Source organism: Furipterus horrens, unplaced genomic scaffold (genome assembly GCF_987537825.1).
Source record: "Furipterus horrens unplaced genomic scaffold, mFurHor1.1.pri manual_scaffold_6, whole genome shotgun sequence".
Classification (NCBI taxonomy): domain Eukaryota; kingdom Metazoa; phylum Chordata; class Mammalia; order Chiroptera; family Furipteridae; genus Furipterus; species Furipterus horrens.
The window spans coordinates 27,471,587-27,491,730 of record NW_028327176.1 but is presented as its reverse complement, the minus strand read 5'-3'; the positions used below and the strand labels follow the sequence as shown (position 1 = coordinate 27,491,730).

At 36.9% G+C, this 20,144-nt stretch overlaps 1 protein-coding gene across 1 annotated transcript in view; it reads left to right on the top strand.

Moving 5' to 3' along the window:
* Positions 1-20,144, top strand: part of THADA (THADA armadillo repeat containing) — a 285,790-nt gene that overhangs the window by 42,659 nt on the left and 222,987 nt on the right. Inside the window, exons 21-22 of the mRNA XM_090281217.1 lie at positions 6,166-6,275; positions 19,680-19,812. Of these exons, the coding sequence (XP_090137343.1) occupies positions 6,166-6,275; positions 19,680-19,812 (243 nt within the window). The remainder of the gene's footprint in view (positions 1-6,165; positions 6,276-19,679; positions 19,813-20,144) is intronic.

Sequence of the window (20,144 nt, the reverse complement as noted above, 5' to 3'; positions counted from 1 at the left end):
AAGCTCATAAAGAACTGGTCTGATGATTGTTCTTCTGTAAAATACTAGCTTCTATTGAAGAGGTTTAGTCATTTTTCTGTGTCACTGTTCACATGGGGACCTCACATATAGAGGTTTAAGAAGAAATAACAACTGAGTAAATGATAAAGAGTGTATGTGACAGCGCTGTTCTGACATAGAAACCCTGCGTTCTGTGGAAAACTTTATCATTGATGATCCTGACTTTAAAGAAATGCCTCAGTTTACGAGCATTTAATCAATGAAAATCAAGTCATCAAGAAATTAGTGTTATTCATATTGCTAGAGGAGTACTTCTTTTAAACATAAAATTTAGCTCCATTAAATTCCTTTAAATTAAAAAAATACTCCCATATATTTAAAACATTTAAGAGTTAAAAAATATAAATGACAGAGAATAATGTAATTTACATTGGAGTGGCTGGGCCGTGCCCAAGTTCCACCTTCCTTCCGAGGGCATAGTTGCCCTGGCAACACTAGATCTCTTGTGCACCTGGTGCCAAAACTAAGAATTTAAAAGTCAACACCTCAGGTAATGGTGACCATAACAAACCTGCAGAGCAGAGGCAGTGAAGTGATTTGTAGGCAGGATGCTACCCTTTGTGGGAGAATGTAGAATTTGGGTTTCTTATTCCCAAGACCAGCAATAACTATGATCTGCTTTTCTCTCAATGGATGAAGGAGGCTCTTTCCTACATCCTAAAATACTGATGTTCAGCCTTTTGCTTTTCTTACTCTCCACTGACTGACCCTGCATTCTTGAAAAACGAGTGTAATTCTATTGTAATTTGATGTCTTGAATGTAGTTAAGAGAGAGGATTTCTTTTATAGCCCAATTCCTTTAAGACTGTCCTTATGGCCTTTTGTTAAAGTGGTGACCACTTAATTACCATGTACACGAGTGCAGTTTATAATAGGCGAGCAGGTAGTGAGATTACAATTTGGGGATTTTTGTTGCTGTACGAGAACTGGTGCTCATTTATACTTCTGAGTATTCAGTGCTGTACTCACAAACTATTAGGGCTGGAAGGATCACAGAGATGATATTATGCAGCTCCCTTGTACAAGGGGAAACTGAAGCCCTCGGAGGTTACCTGGTTTACCCAAGATCACAAAGCCGGTTTGTGGCAACTCTGGGACAGGGACCCAATTCTTCTCCTTTCCAGCCTGTGTTCTGACAGGCACAGTGCTGTCTTTGTTCTGAACTGCTCATTTAATTTTTCTTTAAATTTAATTTTCCCTACTTCCCATACCCAACCAAAATTTTGCAAGCAACAGGACAGTAAGGCAACTTGCTACTGAACTTTTCAGCAAATGATTCATTTCCCTAAATCGCTTGTAAAGCACAGTGTATCCTCCGCAGCTTCACCAGGAGGAAAATGTGTTCATTCAGAGGCATGTCTGACTTTCCTCCCGCGAGGGAATCACATACTGAAAGGTTCTTTCATAATGTCCCTGTACAAGAGGCAGAGATCAAACCAGCTTTGAGGGATGTAAGTCGAGACCCTTAAAGAGTGAGCTGTAAGGGCAACCTTACCTCACAACTTCCTGACTGGTGTGTGTCTAGGTTTTAAGCTGGGCGTTTTGCTGATGTAGAGCTTTTGCCTGATGCATTTTGTTGGTCCTCTCATCATGGGACATCAGCAACCCAGTGCCTACTGATTTTTTTAAACAACTTCCTCTACATGGAGTATCAATTTATATATATTTACATATTTCCCCTAATATTCCTAAAAAGAAGACTTTGGGTAGATTTTCAGACTGCTTTCCCCTTTGTAGTAATTGTTGTCACAGAAATCAGGTGAATAAAAATAATTACCAACTATTAGAAATTAGGTATTTTTTAAACTCCTACTTCAGATTCTGTTGTAATTTTCATGATGTACGTGGCTAACTGGGTTTATACATTTCTTCCGGTCTTTTGTTACTGCTTTAGATTTGCTGTAAGGGACTACAAAATGGGAGATGTGTTTATGAGCCTTCATAAGTCTTAAATTGCCTTTTGTATTTTCTCTGCTAAGGCTTATTTTTAAGAAATCATGAACAAACCTTCATTGAATTGTATCGAATGCAGGTTACCATTTTTAAGCTGTGAAATGAAGTTAAGCACATCATTTAGTCACCTATTTATTGACTGTCTTACTACAAGAATATTGTGGTGACTTAAAGAAACATAATATGTGGTTCTCTGACCTCAAAGGGCTTAGAAATATAGTAGGGGATTCAAGACAGAAAGTCAGCCTAAAGGACAACAGTTAAAATGGCACACAATTAAGAATTTGCTGGAAAGCAAAGAATAAACAGTCTAGTCAGAAGATGTCTAGATAATAGAAAACTAATATCTTCGTTGTTATTATATGAGAACAATGTTTAGGCGTTGATGAAATTCCAGATGTGAGTAAGAAATCATTATACTAGAGAATGCACTGTTTAAAATATTAATTATCCTATTGTAGTGTAAACTTTTATAAACCATACCATTTAACCAAAGTGGGAATTAGAAACTCCCATTGACATTCCTGAGGTTATAAGAAGTGACTGCGCCTTAAAGTCAAACTTTAAATTAAGGTTTAGAATTAAGCCTTACTACTTGATAATACAAAGTGAACACAAAATGGTCATTCATTGTTTGCTCTTTTGTGCCAGGTACTCTGCTAAATGCTTATATATATAATCTCCTTTTTCTCAGAATAATCCTGTGAAGCAGGTTCTTGTTATATCCATCTCACAGATGAGGGAACTGTGTTGCTTTATTAGCTTGTATTAGCAAGGAGGTTGAGTAGGGTTCCTGAACTCAGCCCTCTCCGATCTTAACCACAATACGATGTTCTTGTAAAAATGTCCCACCTGTACTTAATTCCTCTTGGGCTTGTCTAATATATAATGAGGGAAATTAACCTTGATTTTTCCACTATATTTCTCTCCACTGTGTAGATAAAGGAGAAATAAAAAATATATATTTACATTTGCCCTTTATGCTCTAGATGAACCTTTAGCTCCCCTAAGTAGTCCACTGGTGAATCATGCGTGGACGCCTAGAGACATGGCATGTAGCAGTACTGCCCTGTGCATATTCACACGCTGGACGCCTGTAACGCATATTAATTTTCCTGTAGAAGTAGGTTTTATGAAAAGTTAGAATCAGGAGCTGCTAAACTTAAAAAGGCAATGACTAGAATTTAATTTTAAGAATAAAAATCAGTGACTTCTTTTGTATTTTACCTTAATTTCCTTTCATAAATCTTGAGATCTGTGTTATTTATTAAGAAAATATTTTATAATGATATCATCTATGTTAAAAGAAAGATTTTTGTGGACTGTAAATAGGACTTAAGTGCCATCTAATAGAAAGATGGTGGAGTTGGAGTTTCCAGAGGACTCTTTCATTTTTAAAGTCAAATTTAAAGATTCTGTTTCTGATTATGACTATTGTCATTAATTTTCTAAGGTGTTTGCATCAGATCTCCCTGGAGTCTGATCATTCATCTGCTTGTAGACCACACTACCCTGCTGGCTTCTCTTACACTTCGTAGTGGGGTACATTTCTACCTTCCACTCTTCTCTAGCACAAAACTTTGAGACCTTTCAGCTAGATTTGCTAACCTTGTCCTATACATTCTGTATTCATCCATATGAAAAGACCCAGTAAAGTGTCTGGCAGGTAGCAGGTACTTAATAAGTGTTCATTCATTCATTCTGTTAGTTAGCTTCTTTCCATGTTAGTTATCCTCTTCTGTTTTGGTCCATGCAGGTGCATCCTGTTTGATGTCTGGACATGAAGCTTTTTCTAATAGTTTATTTCAGTACAGAAGGATCTTTCATTTCTTGGAGCTGTTGAGCTTCTAATAGGTACCATCCAGCATATTGGTTTTCTCTGAACAGAAAGCACCTTGAGGACAGACATCTTGTGTTTTTTGTTCTTTTCTATCTACCCTAACACTAATTTGCTAAGCATTTGCCAGGGTGCTAAAGGAGTACTTACCATTTGATTAACAGAAATTTTATACTCCCTTCAAAGAGAAAAATTCATAATAAGCCTGGGTATTCCTAGGTGGGTTTATTTTTGGCAATAAAGTACAAAATACAGTAAGGAGAAACTATCTGCCTCTCACTTGTGTCCTTAGAACTATTCTGTTTTCTGAGGCCAGGACTACTTAGAGTCGAGGTCCATACTTGAGAAGACCGTGCACTGGTCACACTTCTGTATGCTTTTTGGTTTAGGCCCTTTGCATGGGAGTTAGAATAAAGGAAGCAATGAAGATACGATTTTTGCTTAACGAGATTGTGAAGTGTTGTTAAGTCCACAGAGAAGCACTTTACCAGTAACATTTATATTTTCCTGAAGCATGTTTTGATTATCTATAATATTTTGGAAAATAATAAGGAAGTTAGAGAAACCCCTTCTTTATGACTTCATGTTTTTATTTCCTGTGGCTTAAAACAACTTAGAAATATTTTATTTCACTAATAATAGAAATGACGGTCATAACATGTTAGCTAACTGGTGTTTTCCTGGTGCCTGTTTTTAAGGATTATTGAGCTTTGGCTCTATCTTGGCAGTTAAGTTTATATTTAAGGCTTCACAATTCTGTTCAAAATATACTCTGAAATTACCGCATTGAAGATAAAATGATAAGGCTTACTGTGAGTGTTGCTTTTGACAACTAACAGTATATGGCCTTTAAAAAATATTAAAAATTAGGAGTATCATTAGATCTATATCTGAAAAGTTTAGTTAAAGAACTTAACATGTCACTTTTTGGGTTATTAAAGTGTTAGAACTTTTAAAATTCTATTATGTACTGCTTTTCTGGTTCTTTTTTGGTTTTATATCTGATTCTTATTTTTCTAAATGTGCCACTCATTTGTCTCTCTTAACCAGATATATTTTGAGTATGGAGTATGTCTTTATTTTTCTTCTATTTGGAAACCAGACAGAGCTCATTTTGAAATGAATTGGATTACAGGTTATGGGTGTGTTCTGAGCTTTTATATTTATTAATTCATTTTAATATACAACCTATGAGGCAATTATTGGTATTCCCAGTTTATAGATGAGGAAACTGAGACACTTGCTTATGGCCACATATTTAACTGCCTTATACTTTTTATCATCGCTAATGTGTTCAGAACATGACTCTAGTCCCTGTGCTTAGGTAGAAGGTGTTTCTAGGTAAGCATATCTGAGACATCTTGGGTCAGCTTGTCTTTTCCCCCATAATTTGATCTGGGGGGAGACTGGATCAAGAGAGAGCCAAATATAGCTTTGGTCCTGAGTTTTATTTAAAATCTGGATTTTTCTGAAGCTGATAGCGACCAAATCTTAATTGTATAAAAATACAATCAGCCCAACCAATATAATAGTTAACTGTATACAAAAACTCATTAATAACTGATTGTTAGTCATGTATTCTTTAAAACAGTCATATTTGTTATTTGTCTAACCTTGCATGCTGAAGGGCAACATATAAGAAAGCTATTGGGGTAATATTTTGGAAAATTCCGTGGTTCTGACTCAAAGTGATGTCTGTCAATTTTCAGAAGGTTCTTTGCACTGATCTTGCCATTCACATTTGTATATCTCTAAAAGATATTTATTAGGAGTTGTTCAATGAGGTGGAGTTTCATTTTGGGAAGATGGAAATGTTCTGTAGATGGATGGTGGTGCTGGTCGCACAATAATGTGAATGTACTCGATGCTACTGAACTGTACCCTTAAAGATGGTTAAAATGGTAAATCTCCTTATGTAAATTTTAACCACAATAGGTGTGTGAGGATTGTCCCCTTGTGTGATTTGCTGTTGTTATTGAATGATATGTGCTAATAAATAACACAGTGAGGTTTGTGAAGCTGGCCTAGGGAGGCAGTTCTAATGTAGCATTTCAAGATTGCCGACTGTGTGACCTTGAATAAGTTACTTGGCCTTTCTGGGCCTCATCTTCCTCACTGTAAAATAAAAGTAATAGTACTTATTTTGTGAATTATTAAGGATTAAATCATATAAAAATGCTTAAAATACTATTTGTCACATAATAAGTGTATGGATGGACATCTGTCTAGCCCTGAGTTCTAAATGATATTATTGACATAAAACACCTGTAAATGTAAGCATAAATTGAACATTTATTGTTTTATTTGTTTTAAAGGTTAAAGAAATAGGAGATCACTTTAAACAACACCTTTTACAGTCCAGGCACAGAGGAGCATTTGAACTGGCTTACACCGGCTTTGTGAAACTCACCGAAATACTCAACAGGTAAAGCAAAACAATCCTTTCTTTTGTGTACATTTTAAAGAGACTAAATGTACCAAACATGTGCTTGAAGTAGAATTTCGTTGTGGCTTTTGATATTTAAAAGCATAAGACTTAGTTGGCTTCAAACTCTTGGAAGAAATTGTTTTCTTAGGTTTCATTGTATGATTTACTGCAGGCGACTGAGTGAAATGTCCAAACCAAGTTGCTCTCTAACTGAAAGATGATTTGAAGGAAACTCAAAGATTTTGCTAAAAATAGCTTTGATGTTACGATTTCTTTTTCTTTGAATGAAATGACTATTTTCTCTGTTTGCAAATTACTTGGCATGTGGAATAAAATAAGCCCTCTAGTTTTTTGGGTGTGTATATATTACAGGCAGAGAAACACTTAAGGAATTTGTGAGGTTTTTTTGTAATTTTATCTTACAGAAATTCTTTAAGAAGCAGTATATAGACTTAAAACTATGAAAAGTTCTTTCCGTTCTTACAGGAAAAATACTTTGGTAGATTTCACATATTTAGCCATATTTTGTTTTGTTTTTATATATAGGTGCTGATAATTTCATTCATTCATATACTAGATTTCCTCCAAAGAGCTTCTGAGGAAACCTTAAATTACTTAATGACTAAGTGTTCATGGCAAGTGTTCTCTAAATAAAAGGTAGTATTTTCCAGGAAAACATTTCCATTGCCTGGAAACTTTTTGAAATGAAGAAGAGTTCTGCCAGCCTTGTAGCCTTAGCAAACATTTTATTTTGGGCTGTTAGATACTCCTTGAATATTTTTGACACATTTTTTCACACTCCTGGTAAAAATATTTATAAAACATTTTGGCAGTTATGGGCTGCACAGAATATCTTTAAATGATACACTAAAAATGTTCCTGACATTAAACTACCGATCTCGAAAATATTTTATTACCTCTTCAACTTTTTCTTTCCAGTGTAGACATGACTTAATAATATCTTTTCCCACAACACAACACACTTCACTCTCCTAAAATCAATTAATAAATGTATATTGAATATTAGTTATATGCCTAGTACCTTGCTTGGTTTAGAGGATATAATACTTCTTTATAAGAGAGGGTTGCAGTGTTCAAAGAGCTTATGGTTTAGTTTGGGAAATAAGCAGGATGAAATTCAACATATTTAACAGATAGTGTGTCATGGGCACTGACTGGTCAGAACAGACATTGGCTATAAACATCCAACATCACTGTATGTACGGATATGTGTTAGCTGAATACCAACTTGGAAGATGAGACCGCACATTCGAACAGGATAAACTGTCCAGTATAATTGTCAATATTGGGGTGAAATGTACAAGTCCTAAAGGAATATCAGAGAGAGAAAGCAGCAGGGATAGGCTGGTAGGGCATAATGGAAGAGGTAGAATTTGTGCTAATGGATGAGTAAGGTTAACTAGGTAGGAGGAGAAAGGAGGAAACTTTATGAGCAAATGTTCAGAGGCTAAAATCAGTATGGCATATTATTAAGTAAATCAATAAACCTGCCTTATTGTAATGATGGTGATGGAGGAGTTTACTAGGAGATAATATACAACTGGATAGATTGAGACCAAATTATGGGTACTATAAAGTAGGTTTGCTGTAATAGGGATGGAGAGAGACATTGAATGTTTGTTTTTATCTGAAATAAATAATAGGAAGGGAGGCATTGTAGAATACAGAAATAGCAATAGTGCATGACACAAACTCTTAGTTCTATTTATATCCATTCTATTTATTGACAGTGAGATTGTATGAAAGTTAATCTTTTCAGCTTTTTTGCTCTATTGACAGATCTCTTTGACTTTTGCTGTATGGATTAAGTAAAATAGATATTTATGAAGACCACTTTGCATTATAAAACTTTTTACAAATATAAAACATTGTGACATTGATGTTGGTTGTGGTATTGGTATGTAAAAGTAGTTTTTGGCTAGAAGTTTTAGGTTATATAGAATGTATGGATTGTAGTGAGGAGAGCCTGGAATCAGTTATAATGACCTAGATTTGAGGTGATGGCCACTTCCTCTGTGATGGTGGCTCTGGGAGTGGAGGTAAAGAAGGGGCATCTCAGTTAACATCCAGCCCCATGTAGTAACAACTCCACATGTGATTTATTGAATGCTTAGAAGGAAAGCTATGGACATATCTTATACTTCATGATTCTATGTGTCAGGAATTTGGCAAATGAGCTAGACGGAGACAGCTTTATTCACACTCATGGTACCTTGGTGGGATAGCCAGAAGACGGGGCCTATTTGGGACTACATGTGACCTCTCAGGATGGCAGTCTTAGGGTAGTTGAAATTCTCACAGGGCAGCTTACATCCCCCAGAGAAAGTATTCCAAGAGAACCAGGCAGAATTTTCATGGTCTGTTCTGACCTACCTCAGAAGTCTCATGGCATTGCTTTAGTCACATTCTTTTGGTAATAAGCAAGTATTAAGTACAGTTCAGATTCAAGGGTAGAGATATTAGACTCTGCCATTTGACAGCGAAGTGGCAAGGTCATACTGTAGAAATGCTCGTGGGATGGGAGATACAATAGTGGCCATCTTTGAAAAATGCAGTCTGCTACACAAACCAACTGAATATGAGCAATGGAGGTCACCAGGGAGTCCACAGTTGTTCCTTTGCTTTAATTCTTGGTGACCAGAAAGATGGGTTTGATATTAGCAAAGGCAAGGAAACTGAAAGAGGGACTTAGTTTAATAAAAATGAATAAATTTGTATTTGTTAGTGTGAGATGATGATGGCATATCCTGGTGAAAATATTTAAGTCAGAACTTGGAGATAGGGGATTAGTTTGGGTGATATAACAGAAACTGAGACGTAGATCTATGAGCTGTGTAAACATCACAGTTAATAGGATTGCAGTCTTTAGTGGAGGGTATAAAAGGAAAAGAGAACAGAGTACCAAGGAGAGAGGCTTTCGGGCAGGTGTGCTGTGTGGTTGAATGGTACAGATGAAGGCATTCCAAACAAATAGGACAGGAAACTAAGCAAGGCCCAGCGTGCGGTATCTCAGCCGTTCCTCATGGCTGTTAATACTGGATTTTAACCAACTGTTGTGAGTTTTCAACCGTTGCTTCCAGACCAAGTGGTTCTTGATCCCTTTGGAGACATTTCAGCTCTGCTGAACACAACATTTGTAGAGAACATCTTTACAGTATGTGTGGCTTTCTTTTGTTTGGTTTTTTTTATTTTTAAAAGAAAATGTGTTTCTTTTGAATTCTTTTGAAAGCTTTTTATAAGCTCTTAAGTTATGGAAAAGTTATTTAGGCAACACAACATTTACAATAAAACATTTGCGAAAAGAAATCTGGGCTTTCATGAAAATCCACTGAAATGGAGGCCAACTGCTGGCCACCTCTTGAACTACAGCTGTGTTAAGGAAGGAAGCACTTAAAAAGATTAATGGATAAATAACTGAAGAGTTAAACATGAGCCACATTGTTTGAATTGGTTTTAATAGGATTATTCGAAATGCCTACAAATGTAAACTGACTTTACTACTAAACAGTCTATTAAACAGTTCACTATTGAACCAGTTAAACTATTCACTATTAAACAATCATCTAAGAATAAATAGGAATGGGAAACACTATTGTTTTCTTCTGGAAATTTTCTTGAAAGCAGCACTTACACACTTTATCTATCTATCTATCTATCTATAGATAGATACATATATAGAGAGAGTTAATTTTCTAGAATCTGATTTTCTTATATGGTGTTTTTTATTTAGAATTTGATGAAATATTCATTCTCTTTAAAAAACATAATTACCTGCCTATGCCTGTGCATAACTGCCTGCTTAAGCATTTGATTAGAGTGGTTAAGTGCATTGAAGTCATAACTCTAAATTCAAGTTCTTGATGAAATTCATATTTGCTTGTTTATTCTATGACTTTAGCAGTTTAAGTTGTTTTTTTCCAATGAAAATGAACAGAATCCTAGACTAGGGTGGTATGCCAGGGAGCCTAATGTTCTTTTGTCTAACCATAAATTAAGAGTATAACTTTAAGGGAAATAAATTATTGACTATAGTTCTAAATCTAGAAGGGAGGTTTATGAGTACTTGATATTGTCTTACTCTTCATATATTTGAATTGCTCTGCTAATTGAAATGTAGTTTAACCTACAAATATTTATTGCAATAATTTACAATCATTTTCCCATTATTGGCTTGAAAAATGAACTGCTAACATTTAGAGTTTTTGTCATAAAATGCTGGTGCTGACTCATGGACAATTATCATGGACAGAAGTAATTTAAATGTGTATTTAAACTTTCCTCAGTTAATTTTCGCTACTACAATTCAAATTCACTTCTTACTAACAACTGAAATATGAAAGTGAAAAAATAATTTCCCCTACCTTACTAGAGAATGAAAGACCAAGTCTGTAAAGAATATGCAATTGAGCAAGAAATAGCTATAGAATGTAATGAATGAGATTTTGGGGAAAAGTCATTCAACTCTAAATGAAAGAAAAAAAAAAAAAAGAAAGAGAGAGAAAGAATATACCATCTTGTCTAAACTTTTATTCTCATTCTCTTTTGATAAATATGTTTAAGTAAGATACTTTTTATTTCTGAGTGTCCTGTGAATTTATTTGTAATATTAATAATTAAATAAAGAATAAATGATAATTCACTCTGGGAAACCATATTAATTCTTTATATATAGAGAAAACTCTTTAAATTTTCCATTTCTATAGTAGATGTAAGGGGTTTGGGGGAAACTAGGATGTCTTAATGTTTAAATTCTAAAGTTTTGTGTCTTTGATTTGTGACCCTTGAATTTGTATTTTTAAGCCCACTCCATAATTGAGTCAGATATTACCTTTTTTCTGGAAAGCTGGATACTAACTTTTAAAGTTCTCATAGCAGCACTGAGTCAATTAGACACAATAACAAAGGAATCTTATTCCCAGTAAATAACCTCTATCTCAGCTTTCTTAGTAAGTCCCACAGTTTTCAATAATTTTTTTCTCCTTGATCTCAGGGTATGGTTATATTAAAAATTAAGAGAACCAACAATATGGTACATTCTTCTAACCACTTCTTTTAATTCACCATATTTTGCTCTACCCCCTCCATGGCCTTTTTTGATGGGTAATTCAGTGTAATTTTTTTGGTCATCATTATTATAACCTGTGCCTGTAGCTGAGGCTTCAAAATACCCCCCTAAGGTTTTAGCCTGCAGTAAACCTCAACCAAGTTTGACATAAGGGAGGTGAAGATGGCTACTGTTGATATGTAGCTTTCTCATCGGATCTCATTTGGGTAAATCATTTCTCAGGCTTAAAATATCTCCCTGCTTCAGGGTTCCTTTTAAAATGTACATGTACAATACATGCACACAACCTTCCTCCTCACCTGCATTGGTTATTTTAATTGAAATTTAAACATGAACTTTGAACTTTGAAATAATACACATAAAACTTAACTAAAGAATGAATGGAGTGGAGAATTTAGTTTATGAAATAATTGGAAATTGGAAAATCTCTTAAGTTAGGAAAAATAATCATACTGAATGGGTTTAGGAAATGAAGGTAATGTTTCTCAAGTAACAATAGTAATATAACTAATCAGAAATCAACAAAAAATAGGTCTATGTTACCATACTTAGGTAGATGAATGAAGCCATTGGAAAACCACTTTGTAGTCAGGGAACCTGATTTATTGGCATAAAATAGTCTAATGACCAATTATTTGGGTATACAGAATATGTAATTTGATTTCAGTCTGCGGGCTTTATGCTTATCTTCCACTACGAGGGAGATAGCTTTGTGGATAGAAATTGGACTAATCTGTTTATGGAACAATAATTTGTTCTACTGATCTGCTCAAGACAGCACGAAGGCCTAAACACCAGCTATGGCCTGGCCTGTTCATTCCGGTTACTTTCAGTACAGACGCAGGCCACAGCACTTAGCATTGGGGTAAAAAAAGCTCAACGAAATCCCCTGTCTCTTTTTTGTCAGCCTCCCCCGACCCCTTCTTTTTTAGTTTCTACTACTTCTTGACTTGGATGAACAGGAAAGGCAGAGTGATCTGATTCCTCCCACACCCTACCTACCCTTCCCAACACCTCCCTTGGAGTATAAGGCTGAGATAGAAGTTAGAGCCTAGTTCCATCTACCAGCTATTTTGACACCAGGAACGCCATTTATTCCCTCTGGGCTGTTGTGTCCTCTGATCAAATAAAGGGTTCATCTTCCTAGGGCTACTTAAAGTTTGGCATTCTGCTCATTGAACAAGGCTGCTTTTTAGTTTGGGCCTGGGAAAGTCTGAGGATTTGGGCTATGAAAGATTGAGGGAAGTTGGCTACATTTTTAGTAAGCTTCCCTTAGAACTGGTAAACTGATCTCTCAGGAGTACATATTTTATGGATTAGTAACATTTAGTGAGAGTTGTTTATGAAGAACCTTGAATCCCTTCTAAGAAAGTTACAGTTTTTACGGTGTACTCAGAAAACTAAAGACACTGTATTTTGTGTTAATTTGACATGGGAGTGAAAGAAAACAAAAGAGCCTTCAGACAAGGAAGATGTCTGCCCTTTTAGTGGAGAGGCACTGCCTAACAAGAGCAGGAGTGGAATTCCCCACGGCTGTGGTTGGTGACTCCATGGAGTTGGCACAACTTACTCAGGAACCTTTCCCTTTTCCTCGCTGACCCCTGGACTGTGTGATGAGGAACCAAAACAAACAACTAGAGGTTTTCCGCATTGTTCCTGGGAACCTTGTGTGATTCCATTTTTACCTCCGAATTCCTTCATTATCATAAATACCAGCAACTGGAGTTTTGAAATCACTTCCTTATAAAGTAATCTTTCCTTGCTGGGGGGTAAACAGAAGGTTCATTGACTAGTCAGAACTCGAGTTAAGGCTATTGTGTTTTCACAGCTACAGTGACTTCACCATTGCAAAGCCTTCAAGTTCCAGCCCTCCTTTTGTAGACCTACCTGGTTTTGCAATTATTTGCCCAACTGAAGGCACGCCAAATTGCAGCAGCTGGCACCAGCACTAGTTGGTCCTTGTTTAATAACTCAGCAGTGTTTTTCTTCAACATCTACTGTGTGTTTGGCCATTGAGAGAATGGTGTGGTAGGCCAGAGTTGCTGGGAACCTAAAGACAATTATTAGGTCTGGATTTGAAACTTGAACTCTGTAGACCTATGAGAGTCATGGGAAGGAAGATCTGAACAAGGGCTAAGGCTTGTGTGGAGCCACGATGAGGTGTTCTGGAGACATTCTCATCAGGAGCTTTGAGTACTTACAGAATTTAGGTCACTGCTTTCTGTGTCTGTAATAGTAACCCAGGTAACAATATCTCGTTGAACTTCAAAGCATTTTAATAACAGTTTTTATTTTCATTATTAAGCACTGAGAAATCAAGTGATTTTTCCACAGCCACATAACCAGTTGGTGACAGACCGAGCTCTGGAATCCAAAATATTTTTTGGAACTTCAGACTGCTTCAGAGATTAGCAGTTCAACGAAAGTTTATTATCACCTCTTTTATATAGGAATTTGTGATAGGTAGTCATTATAGAAGATAAAATATTGGTAAAAAATGGCTCTTAGAGGAACTTCCAGTCTAGTGTTTTAATTTGGGGGATTAGAAAAATAAATTAGATAATTTACAATGAAAGACCAAAAAAAAGTTCAAATTACTGAACTCTGTCTCAGGTCATGGGAAGAATAATTAATGCAATTAATGAAAAAAGCAAGGCAGGAGAAGAGGGGCCTCATGGGAAGTAAGATAATACTTTAGGCATGTTGGGGAGACTGCCCAGAGAGATAGCAGGCAGTTGGAAATACAGGTCAGGAGGTTGAGGAGGGATTAGTGTTAGAGATTGGATAACCTGGGATTCCCCCAGTTTTTTAACACTGGAAATCCAGCATTCTGGGAAACCCCTCTGTTCCAGGTAGACAGGGACAGTTGGTCACTCTGGCTTGAGGTGTGTATTTGAGAGAAAATAGTTGAAGCCACGGGCCTGGAGGAGGTCTCCTAAAGAGCCTTAAGAAAGAAGGGAAAAGTTTATAACCTTGGATTAAATGTTGTATTTGTTAACATTTAGAAACATTGCTCATTTCAAACATAGTTTCTACCCCATGTTGACAACTATACACACCTCAGTTACACAACACTTTACAGGAAACTGAGCCCTATACTGGGTTTTGAACCCTATACTTAGTTTTGTTCTTGAATCTTGGGGTAGCATTTAGGCTACTTTGATAGGCTACTTGGGGAATTGTAGTAGAAAATACCTTCCTACGAGTGCTATTACCATGGTCTGTAGAGATTCTGAATGTGTTTATACCTGTTCGAGGAAGCTACGGAGCTGAATCACCTGCTGGCTCTAATGGTAGCACTTCTTGTCATTGGAAAGCACTTTTGTTTATACTTTGCTTTTCAGTTACTGTACCCTGTTTCTTTGTCAACCTTTTTTTTTTTTTGAGTGGCACACTTAATGGAGTTGGTAAGTTATATAGGTTGTTCATTTATTTAGCAGATATAAATTGAGCTTCCTATTGGACTGCAGGTCCTGTTCTAGGTACTGGGAGTAGAGAGGTGGGTAGGACATAGTCGTCGTCGGCAGCCGTCCGTCTCGAGAGACGATGGTGTAGCTTCTTAAGAGTCTATCTGCACCACCGAGAATGGCTGTGCAGTCCAACTCGGGAGTGACACGGTATCTGTCTCCTCCCGTGTTGAATCGACATCTTGCGATGACGCTGGAGTGTCCTCTCCAGTGAAGCTGAAGCTACAGAGCCTGGGCAGGGTGATATGGAGGGTCTGCTGTTGCCCATGCAGCAGACCCCCCCCTCTCTTCGCAGCTGAAGGGTCCAAGGGAAAGACGGAGTCAATACAGCTTGGCTTCAGGTGCGCCGCAGGAGTTGCCGGTGTTGACTACAACGTCAGACCGCCTTAGGGACTCCGGCTCCGGATTTTCTGTCGGGGTTTACTCCCTTAGCCTTTCCCCTGAAGAGGTATGCCGCAAGGCAGCGGAGGTTTTTTGGAGTCAGAGTTTTCCTTCTCTGATGTGCCCTGACTGGAAGATCGAACCAGCGACACTTAGCTCGCAGGCCGATGCTCAATCCACTGAGCCAAACCAGCCAGGGTGAGGTAGGACATAGTATGTTCCTGGTATCATGGAGTTTATATGTTAAAGGACATGTAGAATATAATAGGAAACTCTTAGACAGCAATATGTACTTTGATGTGATAAAGTTTGGCAGTTAGGAAAAGTCTCACTTTCCCCTTACACTAAAGTAAGCCAAGGCTTGAATGACAAGAAGCATCAGCCTTCTAAGGTAAGAGCTTTCCAAGCAATGGCTTCAGCTACTGCCAAAGCCCTTGGTGTATTTAAAGAACAGAACAGTGTAAGATGAAGTTGAATGAGGTTGTCCAAATATGTAGGGCTTTGTGAGCCAGGATAAGGAATTTGGATTTTGTACTCCCTAGAAATCTTTTTGTTTTTTTCTGACAGCCTCCAGCCAAATGGATATAAAAATAAAAAGTATCTTGGGAATTTTATGGAATTAAAGAAATCACATCCATCAGGACTGATAGGATGGGTGCAGATGCGGAACAGGCTAGTCCCACGCCCACATGTTTTCAAATCCCCCAATTTAACAAGGAGCATTTAGTCTTGGTATGCAACACTCAAGGGAATAAATAGGCCTGGTTAACTGTTTATAGTTATAATAACCCAGAATCTAAATTAGGGAATTGCCTGTAGGGCCTATATGTTAGCTATTTCCTCGGTCATCTCATCTCCTACTTCCTTAACCCCACAAATGTGGGCCTTCCACCATTCTGCCTGCACATCCTTCAGGTCCAGCACAAACACCACCCCTTCCATGGCACTGACCCTGACCCCTGTACACCTTGTGCCTGGTAGTTGCTCTAAGTGCATCAGAAGCTTCAAGAAAGGAAATGCCCTTGTGAGATGCAATATTTGGGGAAAGTTTCACCAATCTCTGTGGTAGGGATGTGTGGAGACCATAAGCAAATGCTGAGTTGGGAATATGAGAGAGCGAGGGAGAGAGAGCGAGAGAGAGAGAGAAATGGGGACCGGCAACATAAACAACCCTACTAGAACAGAAGACCTGTACAGAAATTTGGAAAAACCTTTAAGGTTAGATTCAAGTAGGAGGGTTGGGGCCAGGTCACAGGCAACCTTTCAAGCTGGAAATTTGATCAAGATTTAAAATGAGTTAGGTGAAGATTTGTTAACAGTCAAGAGCCATTGTAAGTTTGGGGCCGGAAGGGTGATTGATGGGGAGGCGGCTTACCCTGATCCCAGACCTGCCTTCTCGGATGGTCTGGCTTTGCTCGACCCTCCGTATGCCGGCTCACTGACTATGTTGAGATGCAATACGAAACTAGTATATGTTGTGCTGCTGCTTCAGAGCACTTGATAGGAGAGTAAGGAAATAAGGAAATAACCCCCATCTCCTGCAGTTAGTTGCCTTTCCCCCTTACATAGGGAATTCCTGCAGAAGACTTGACCTTAGACTGCAGCAGTACTTATAAGCCAGTCCTACATTGCCAGTGGTCCTGTGATGGGGAAGAAAATACAAGTCAACAAAATCCATCTATAATCTTAGATCAAGTGATTTTGACTTACTTCACCTCTGTGTCTCTAACTTTTTTTTGAATGGGTAGATCACAAAAAAATGACTGTTGCTTAATTCTCTTTTTTTTCCTCTTTTTCTTGCTCAGCCATTGTGGAGTAAATTAACCCTAATGTATTTAAAAGACAGTGAAGAATGAGCAAAGGAAAGCAGCAATCCATAACTGTATTGTTAGCACTTTAACCCTCTGAGGAATCGGGATTTCAGTTTTTGATTGCGCAGCTGTGTGAGGATCATACCAAGCTAGCAATGTTAATAATGAACTGGAGAAATTACCCTGTGAAACACAAGTATTTATTTTAAATTTTAAAAGATATAATTCCAATGAAGGGAAGTAACTTCAATCCCTGTAAATAAAGTGTGGGAGGATTATTTTTATTATGAGATTTTTTCAAACAAGTTTTATACATATAAATGTACAAACATATATATAAAACAAAAATTTCAAACATATATACACATATACAGAATAATATAATGAACTGCCTTTACCTATCACCCAGATTCAATGGTTATCACAATTTTGCCACATTCGTTTTATTTATCCTTTTCATTGTGGTTTGCTGAATAAAGTACATCCTTGACTTGTTATTTTTACTCCTACAGACTTCAATATGCAACTGTAAAAAAATGCAGACACTTCTTCCATGTCCACAATGTCATTGGCACATCCTATAAATAATTTCTTGGTGTCATATAATATGTAGTACATATATAAATTTTCTTTATTATTTGAAAATGTTATTTTACATATGTTTTGTTCAAGTTCAAATCTAAACAAGGTTCACACTTTGCATTTGGTCGTTATACCTTTGAATTTCTTTTAATTTTGTGGTTCAGATTGTTGATGTCTGATTTGGGTGGCTGAGGAGGTTTAGTGGGAAGAAGCAGGGGTGAGCTGATGGATCTTAAGCCATGTTAAAATGAAACCTTTAAAATGACAGAGTCTGCTGGGAATAGGGAGATTTAATTGTAACATTTGTGGCTGAAATAATATTTTTAGGCCCGTGTCAAACTTTTTTAAAAAAATATTTTATTTATTCATTTTTAGAGAGAGGGGAAGGGAGGGAGAAAGAGAGGGAGAGAAGCATCTGTGTGTGGTTGCCTCTCATGCGCCCCCAACCAGGGACCCAGCCCGCAACCCAGGCATGTGCTCTGACTGGGAATCAAACCAGCGATCCTTTGGTTCACAGGCTGGTGCTTAATCTTGAGCCACACCAGGCAGAGCCAAACTTTTTTAAATGCCGCCTTTAGAGAAGCATCATTTATATATACATATTTTGTTCTATGCAAGACACAAACAACTGAACTTGAGTTGCTATTTGGTATGTGTAGTCAGAAACTGAATTTCTCTATCTTACACTAAAATAGAATAAAGGAAATAAGAATCCCACATTGTTTCTAAGAGATCTGTTTCTCACTACAGATTAGAAATCGGTTACCTTTCTGTAGAATGTCTCCCTCAGTTTCCAAAAGAGAGTACATTAGTTCTCTCTTATCTATGGTTTCACTTTCTGGGTTTTAGTTACCAGTGGTCAGCTTATGTTCAAAAATATTAAGTGGAAATTCCAGAAATAAACAATTCATACTTTTCGAATTGTGCACCATTCTGAGTAGCATGATGAAATTTCATGCCGTCCCATTCCATCCCATCCAGGACGTGAATCATCCCTTCGTCCATTGCATCCATGTTGTGTGTACAATACCATGAAATATTTTGAGAGAGACACCATATTCACATAACTTTTATTACAATATATTGTTATATTTTTTCTATTTTATTATTAGTTATTGTTGTTAATTTCTGACAGTGCATAACTTATAAATTAAACTTTATCATAGGTATGCAAGTACAGGAAAAAAGAGCTTACATAGGGTTCAGTACTATTGCAGTTTCAGGTGTCCTCCCAGGGTTTTGGAATGTGTCCCTCTTGGGTAAAAGGGGGCTTCTGTGCTTTTCCCTTGGACTTTATCTTTTTATTTTCATATGTTAATTTTAGTTAAATCCAATTATGACCCTTCTAAAATAATTGTGACTACCACTGAATTTACTATTTCTTAGGGTAATATACAATCAGGTAGGGCCTAAGTTGAAAAGCTTTTAAAAAAATTAAATGTTCTTAAGTACCCTAGAATAACACCTAATATAATAGAGCAGAATTTCACTAACAGTAATGTCCAAATAACCTCAAAATGTTTATAGCTCTTCCTAGATAACTTGCTTTATTAGTTCTCTGTAGGATCTAGTTGAAATATTTATTTGTGGTAGTCCACATTTTGAGAGAGATGGAAATGATATTAAAATGTGCTTTAAAATGTGTTTTCTCTGTGTATGTATAATCTCTATAAATATAGGACATAAATTACCATAAAGTATAAAGTTGCGTTCTCTTGGTTGCCACTCTGGAGGTTGGCAGTAGTATAGAACATCTGTGAAGAACTTGATTAACCATCAGTGTAGAACATTTTGAGTGTGGTACAAGCCTAGGTATTAAAGCTTATTTTGCAGACAAGTTACATGCTTTAATATGCTTTTGTATGAATAGAATCTTTAATAGCTTCAAATCTTAAAACCCACAGTAGAGAGGAAAGTAGGTGAAAAGTAGAAAGTGAGACATTTTTTAGTTTTCCTCCCTCCAAATGTAAAGACATATATTCTTTTCTAACAGTGTTAATATGTATAAATAGTTCGTACTTTTAACTTTTGGCACCTGATAATTCCAAATGTTTGCTTTATATATGCCTTTTAGATGCTCTAATGTGAGTCTGCAGAAGCTACCAGAACAGTGGTTATGGAATGTTTTAGAGGAAATTAAATGCAGTGACCCTTCATCTAAACTCTGTGCTACAAGGCGCAGTGCTGGGATTCCTTTCTACATACAGGTACTTACCTACAGGACCATACAGCCGTTGGTCTTTTGATAATAGTGTATTCTAACCCCCTTGACACGTAAGGGAGCATTGCATAAGAGACACTTCTGTCTTTTCAGTACTATAGCATTTGTAGCTCGGTTTTAATGTGTGGACAGTATGTTCCTGTGAAAGATCTGTTCTTGGAACAAACCCTCTCAGAGGTCAGCCTTGTAATGAACAGAGGTGGGTATAGATTTCTGCCTGTTTATTAAGTAGACAGACACCACTGTGGCACATTCATGCTCACTTCCAAGAAGTGTACATGTTGCCCTTTTTTTTTTTTTTTTAATTAAAAAAAAATA